The sequence below is a fragment of the Parasteatoda tepidariorum genome, chromosome 9, assembly GCF_043381705.1.
Source record: "Parasteatoda tepidariorum isolate YZ-2023 chromosome 9, CAS_Ptep_4.0, whole genome shotgun sequence".
Classification (NCBI taxonomy): domain Eukaryota; kingdom Metazoa; phylum Arthropoda; class Arachnida; order Araneae; family Theridiidae; genus Parasteatoda; species Parasteatoda tepidariorum.
In genome coordinates this window covers 55,591,463-55,598,963 of record NC_092212.1, presented here as the reverse complement: position 1 = coordinate 55,598,963, position 7,501 = coordinate 55,591,463, and the positions used below count along the sequence as shown (strand labels likewise).

At 25.1% G+C, this 7,501-nt stretch overlaps 1 protein-coding gene across 6 annotated transcripts in view; it reads left to right on the top strand.

Annotated features, from left to right (window-relative positions):
• The window catches only part of LOC107444682 (uncharacterized), a 165,495-nt gene that overhangs the window by 112,955 nt on the left and 45,039 nt on the right, over positions 1-7,501 (top strand). For 2 of the 6 annotated variants that reach the window (XM_071184848.1, XM_016058910.4), the window contains exon 1: positions 2,163-2,593. The exons of the other annotated variants lie outside the window; for them this stretch is intronic. In XM_071184848.1, the coding sequence (XP_071040949.1) occupies positions 2,499-2,593 (95 nt within the window). In that variant the 5' untranslated portion in view covers positions 2,163-2,498. Of the gene's footprint in view, positions 1-2,162; positions 2,594-7,501 lie in introns of those variants that run through there. 6 annotated transcript variants of the gene reach the window in all.

The following is a 7,501-nucleotide window of genomic DNA, read 5'->3' as shown; positions in this document are numbered from 1 at the left end:
TTAGTTTTAATGATAATTTTCCTTTATGCGAAGTATTTTTTCCTTATAATAATCTCATTAGTTTTTCTATTTATTTTGTACTTCTTTTTTTTTTAAATTTTTACAACAGAATTTTTTTCTTTTAATTTAAATCATAATAAGGCAATTATTAAAATGGGACTTTTTCTTTTTTGTATCAGTAATTCTATAGAAACATATGAGTAATTCAGTTTAAGTGTTATATTTTAATAACCTTTATTTGTAAAAATAATTTCAATATTTATCAACTGTACAAATCAAAATATTTCGAGCAATTCTCAATTTCGAAATGTTATTCCTGCAGCGATAAACACTTATTGAAAATATCTAGTAAGCTTAAATAATACGTGAAATTACTTAATAACTTTTAAAATTGCAATGATAATAATAATTGTAAGATTTATAATACATGATAAAAAGAATAAGGATTAGAATGTATAAATTACCTATGTTATAATATAAGAAATAGGTAATAAGTATCATGCAAATTTACTTCACAAATCAAAAACTTTTTAAAAAGTATTTTGTATTATTTAATTTAATAATAATCGATTAAAGTTTTTAATTGTGATGAAATAAATTTTTTTTATTATCTAAAACAATGTAAAAGCCTAAAACTTGAATGAAATAGGTCAAATGTTTATTACGAAGTAAAAATTTAAAAATTAAATTCTTTTTAAATTTTTATATAGTCTTTTGCTTCAATTTTAGAAGCTAATATTTAAACTTAAAATTTATATGACTTACAATTTAAATTAATGAAATTAAAAACTAAAACATTAATATTAAAAATATTTTTTTACTTTTTAGTATGGACTAAAGAGTGTTAAAAGTTTCGGTTCTAGCAAATATTTTTGACATCGTACAATGCACTAAAAATTAAGAAATACTCTATTCTAAACATAGGGACGATATTCCTTTTTGCACAATCTCGAATCGAAGGATAACTTCCAAATCAAAAAAACTTTTTACTTTAGTTTGTAAGTATTGTCGAAGAATGCATAGTATCTGTATCAATCATAAGATCTTTATTAAAAGCGATGAACTAGATCATTTATTTGAAAACAACAATAAATTAAAAAAACGATGGGTGATCTAGCTACGCCATTGATGTTTTTCTGTTTTGTTCATTGGTATGATGTTCTTTTTTTGTTATCACTGTTATGCTTAAAATAATTAAAAGTTGTTAAGTTTTTTAACGTTGGAATTGGCAGTTTTTTTAAAAATAGAGTTGTGTCTTAATCAGTTATAGTACGTGTTTTAACAATCTTTTCTATACAGAATTTCAACCCTAATATCGTATGAATGCCAGTTAGGCCTCTGCATTTAAAGGAGATGGAACTAGAATTCTATTTTCGAAAAATATTCAGGTTTATTTATTATCCAATGAATATTTTAAATATTGGTTTCAAATAGCTGCAATGTTTACAGTAGTTACTTTATTACTATTAATTTGGGTAGAATGTTCATTATTGTTCCTTAAAAAATACTCTCATCGATGGCTTTTTAATTCTGATTCCTTTGTGAAATGTGCTTTTAATTAAATTAAAAATATAAAATTTGGATATTGAAAACATCAATGTAGTAATTTTACTACCAGAAGTAATTTTACTACCAGAAGTATTTATAAGTAATTATCCTTCATAATAAAGAAAACTAGTGATTTGAAGCTATCATTACTATCATTTATAACGAACCTATCGAACTTATCATTACTATCATTAATAGAACCTATAATTTATAAAGATAAGATAAAATAGTTTAAAATTTCATACTTACTTAAATAAATGGTTAAAATTAATACTTACTTATCCTGTAAGCGTAACTAAGTTTATAATTATTTCACCCCACGAATTATTTATGAGAAAATTGTTAATTAAAATTTATTTACCAGACATCAAAATAACTTAAAAATACAAAATGCTTCTTTAATTGTATAAAGTCATACGAGAAATGAATTTATTTTTCTGAATTTAAACTAAAAAAAAATATCTAGTACACTTTTTCTTAATATGACCTCTTTCAATAAGAGGCCAAAAAACCAGAACAGTACACTAATGTTTTTTTATACCCCCAGATATCTTCGAACTAAAATTTCCTATAATTCTTTCGTTCAAATCTTTCCCGCCAGATGCCGCTTTCTCAATCCGTGCAGGTTGCAAGTGAGCAGGGAGAGCGGCGAAAAACCCAGTGATGTTGTGCTAAGCAAGGACTATCAGTCATTGAACTTGACTGAAGCCAAGCAAATTCTCCTCTGTAAAGCAGCTTCACTCGCAGCTTACGCATCACACTGACGAGACGTTCTCTTTTATTTCGGAACGGCGCGTTTTTAATTCTTCCATTTGATTCCTGTCTCACCGCGTGTTTCCATAGCATCCTATACATACATGTCACTTTATCAGTGTGCTCTGTATTTTTATTCATATTGATAGGACGTCATTGTGATTTATTTTTAGTCTTTATTTAAATTAAGTATTACAATGTTGCCACTAAGTTATGGCTTAGAAGTTATACACTTCTTAGAGCATCCTCATCATAATAGACCGGCCATCCGGTGTCCTCAACCAGCCAAGAGGTAAGATAATTTTGCAAAATTTCTTCTTTAAAATTTTTCATAAATTTTGGCACGGAATTTTGATAAGTAATTTAAACATTAGAAATTGTTCATTTGTTTACAAATTGAATCATTAATGTTTCAGAAATTTGAAAGTGATTAAACTAATTTGTCAATGCATATTTGTGTAATATTTTGACATAAAAAAATAAGATCGATTCGTGTTTTACTTATTATTTTGATTTAAATTAGCTACAGTTAATCATTAAATTAGTTTTATTAACGTATGGTATATAACTCATATAGTTTATATTATAATTTTCCGAGTAACTGATGTAAAATGAAACAAAGTTATAATATTTATTATAATATACTTTGAGTAGCATATTATTTGTAAAAAGTATGTAATTTAAAAAAAAAGTTTTTTTTCTTTCAGGAATCAATTTTTGGCAAATTAATCGCAATTATTTTATTATGTTACTCATCAAATTTACTAGTGTGTTTAGATAATTTTTAGCATTAACCAGAAAATATTATTAACTTAAAAAAGTTTCTTAGAAAATTATAGTTACATTTATTTGAGATTGTATTAATAATTTTTCATAATTATAAAATGTCGAGCATTTTTTTGTACTGATTATGAGTACAAAAATTTTCTTGAAAAATTACTCATATTAATATTGCAATATTCTCATTAGCATAATGAATAATTTTAGCATTAACATTTAAATTTTTATTAAAATTTATGTTAAGTTTTTCTTTATGCATTTTACAATATTTTTTGACATGGAAACAAATTTGCATCATACATCAAATAATATGATAATAATATTTTACTTATAAGGTTTTAAAATAGCTTTTTTTAAGAATTAATCTTTAATTGAAGGCTTTAGTTCAAAACTATGTTTTACAATACTGTGCGAAATGAGAAAAAATTAAATATTTTTGTTTATTGTAATGCATATTTGACTCTAGTTTATGTGATTTAATAACTTTTTATTATATGTGTTCATGTTTAATAAATATAACTTAATACTCATCATTTATAATTAGCAATTTCAAAAAGTTTTTAATACAATTTTGAAGAAAGCTATAGAATCAGTGAGAAATATATTTTATGAAATATTATATTATGTATTTATTTAATATTTAATAGTTAATTAAGAAAAAAATATTAATGAACATAATATAAATAGTAAATCATTTGAGTCTTGCGTTTATGAAATGAAATTGTTTTTTTAATTTGTAATTGAATTGTTAAAGTTTAAATAAAACGTTCCATTTAAATTAAATTTCAAATTGAATATAATAATAATTATTTAGTAAGTTGACTGAAGCGTGTAGGAGATAAACTTTAATGATAAGCAGTTTTAATGGTATTTTAAAATACACTGTTTCAACTGAACATGATAAGCAGTTTTAATGGTATTTTAAAATACACTGTTTCAACTGAACATTGTTAAGATCATTTATCATTCTCGAATCACTAACTACTTCCTCCTAGGCTTATGAAACAATTTTACTTTTTTAAAAATTTTCTTTTTAAAAGGCCTGAAGTGTTTTAAGGTGTTTACTCTTGTACACACATATATGTGGCCTATTAATTTAGCACATTGGTTTTTTAAGTTTTTGAATTTTTTTATAAATTTGAAATTAGGTTTGACGTGATTATATTGAAGTTTTTTTTAATATATAGAAATTTTAAGTTTTAGGTATCATTACATTTTATGGATATTTTATAGGAAAAATCGGCATGTTTGTTAAAAGCATTATGCTATTGTGAGCAATGAAATTAAAATGTACGATTTATTACTAAATTAATTAAAATATTAAAAAAACATCAATGTTTATTTCTTTAAGATTTATTTTAGTTAATTCAGAATCACGAAGATAGGAAAAATAAGTTCTTTATGGTCTTAAAATATATACAACCAGAGTGAATTAAGGTTTTGATGTTATTTGTATAAATACATTTTGTGAGACAAAATTGTGATATATATTCATTTGATCATGGTTTTCCACAGGATCTGCAATTCTTTTAATTTTGCTGATTTCATTCGTGCGAATTGCATGATTTTCCATGGGATATAGGAATTAAATATGCTAGTCATTGGATTACATGTGATAATCATATGTAATGGCATCTAATTTTAATTTTTTAGGAATCTGAAAATTTATTGCAATGTACTTTTTCCTGATAAAGTTCAGTGCAATTCATGTTTCACTACAATTTTTCTTGAGGTACACAATTTTTTCTCTTTTTTCTTGCTCTTATTGTATTTAGTTCTAAACCAACAAACTCTTTTCTTGCTCAATTAATCAACTTTAAGGTTAAATTATAAAGTATTTGGCAGAGATGCAACTTGCGTGTATCAAAATTTTGTCTCTGAATAAATAATTACTTGCTTTACAAATAAAAATAAAATATATAGAATTACTCGTATGGTATAATTATCAAATTAAATGTATCAAATTTAAGATTATTGCAGCAGCTTTATATGTATGATATATTGCCTTATATGTATGATTTAAATGTTTACCAAGTAAATATCATTTTGGAGCATAATAATTTTTTCAACATTCTAATTGTTTTTAACTGCCCATAACTCACTCTTTATAATGGAACTGATGGAAAAGTTATAAATTGACTTAAACATAGCCTGTTTTTCTCCCTACTTTTTAGCACTGTAATTATTTAAACTACTTTGTCCAATGCTGCAAAACTTATATTTATGAGGGGGAAAAATTGTATTTTGGGTCTTTCCTGGCCGACATGCTAAAACTTTTTTTAAAGAGAAAAGATATCGTAAGATTAGGAATGCTAGTAATACATTTTAAAATGCCTGCCTAACCGGTTTCCCGCATATTTTAAATCTATATGAAGCATCACAGAAGAAAAAAGTAATTTTAATAGTTTAAAAAAGTTATTAAGTTTCTTTCAAAGTAAAGGAAAAGAATAAACAACTTTCGTTCGTTCGCATTCTTTCTTTCACATTTCGAGTGGAAAGGATTGATAAAACCTAATTGAAGTGATAAAATGGAACGTCAACAAAAGGGAAATAAAAATTTGTTTTAGTTACGAGTGATAGTTTATTTTATGTTTTCTAAAAAGAAATAAGAGTACTTCAAGGTCACGTGCTTTTTTTTTTTTTTTTTTTTTTTTTTTTTTTTTTTTTTTTTTTTTTTTTTTTTTTTTTNCACGTGGCTTTTTTTTTTTTTTGCTTTTTTTTTTGAAGTCCCTCCTATTCCATTCCACGCCTACCTGGAATCGAGATGGTATTCATCCAATCAGCTTTCATGACATTTGCGGATGACATCATCGACTTTTATTCCCCCTTCCCCTTTTTGTTCTATCCCTTTCAGTGGAGTACTGGGCACGTGTGCTTGCTTGCTGCTCTGGGAGGGGGGGGGGGTGAAATAGAAAGACGAAGGTAAGAAGATTAAAAAAAGAGTGAGGAGGGAGGGAGAAGAGGTATAACCTTGAAAACGTTGGCTTCTTCACTTATAGAATGTGGAAAAAAAGGATTGTATGCACTCTACTGACAGGATTCCAACTCTTCCCCCCTCCTAATTTTTATACTATTTTTCGATGACGTATACCGAAAATTCAACTGCGTGATTTCATATGCCATTCATTTTAAACATTATTCATTGATTTTCCGCAATTATAATCCGGGAAGTTTTGCATAAGTTGAAAGGCCGTGTATATGTTATTTATTTATTTTTTTAAAAAATAAAAAGCTTTCCCTTTTATTATATTAAATTTTTGCTGCTGTGGGCATAAAAGCCTATTTATCTCACAAATGTGTAAAATATTATGAATTAATTAGCCTGCGTTTAAATAATTTTTAAACTCATAATTGTAAATTTATACATATATTTTTTAAATCCTAATAACTATGGATACATTTCACTTATAATGATTTTTTTAATGCATTTTATAAACATTTGTGATATAATTTTATAAAATTGCTGTTTATAATACTCATATATTTTCCGTTTGTTTTAAAATCTCGTTGGTAAAATTGATATTTCTTTAAAGAGAAATTAGGGTGATGATGATTTTTAAGATGAGATTGATGAAATTTTTCTCCTGTATTTTACCTCTGCTGATAAACTTACTTTTTTGAGTTTTTAGTGATTTCACAAATTCATTATCTTTGATGAGTAACTTCTACTAAGTTTTCTTTCAAAACATCTTAAATTTCAACAAAACAAAAATAAAGGAAAATGAATTGACTTTTCCAAGTAATAAGCATGAAGGAGCCTTATCATTAAATAAATATTTTGTCGAAATCTCCGTGGTAAATTAGAAATTGCTAGTTTCATTTAGGTAAATTTCGTAGAAAAGCTAGCATGTTTAATCGTTGTATGATATGATAAAATAAAGGAAACTTTTTTTTAACAAGTTTATTTCAAATAAAGTGATTAACTTTGTATGTATTACGTATTTAAATTGATGTTTCTTTTAATTCATTTTCCAAACAATATGACTTGTCCTTCTAAAACTATTTTTAAACCTTATTTTATTGTTTCCCTTTACGAATTGAAAACAATCATTTACTATACCAACAATAAAACGTGATTCAACATTTTTTTTTGTGATAGTAAAAAGACAATCACATTTTGCTGTATTTTATTTGACAGGCGATGAGTTATAGATAAAGTAAATGTCATGTTTTTATTTTGCATCATTTTTCTGTCAATAACAACAACTACTCTAGCTTCCTTTTAATTTTTTTTTTATTTTCCTTGTCGGTTAGTTTAGTTATAAGCAAATATTTTAAATATAGGTAAAATATTTTAAAAAGTTCATCATTCATTATGAATTAGATCCAGATTCAAATAAAAATAAAAACATTAATTAAATTTTACAAATACAATGAAATCAGTGTAAAACATATTTTATGAAATATTACAATACTTTAA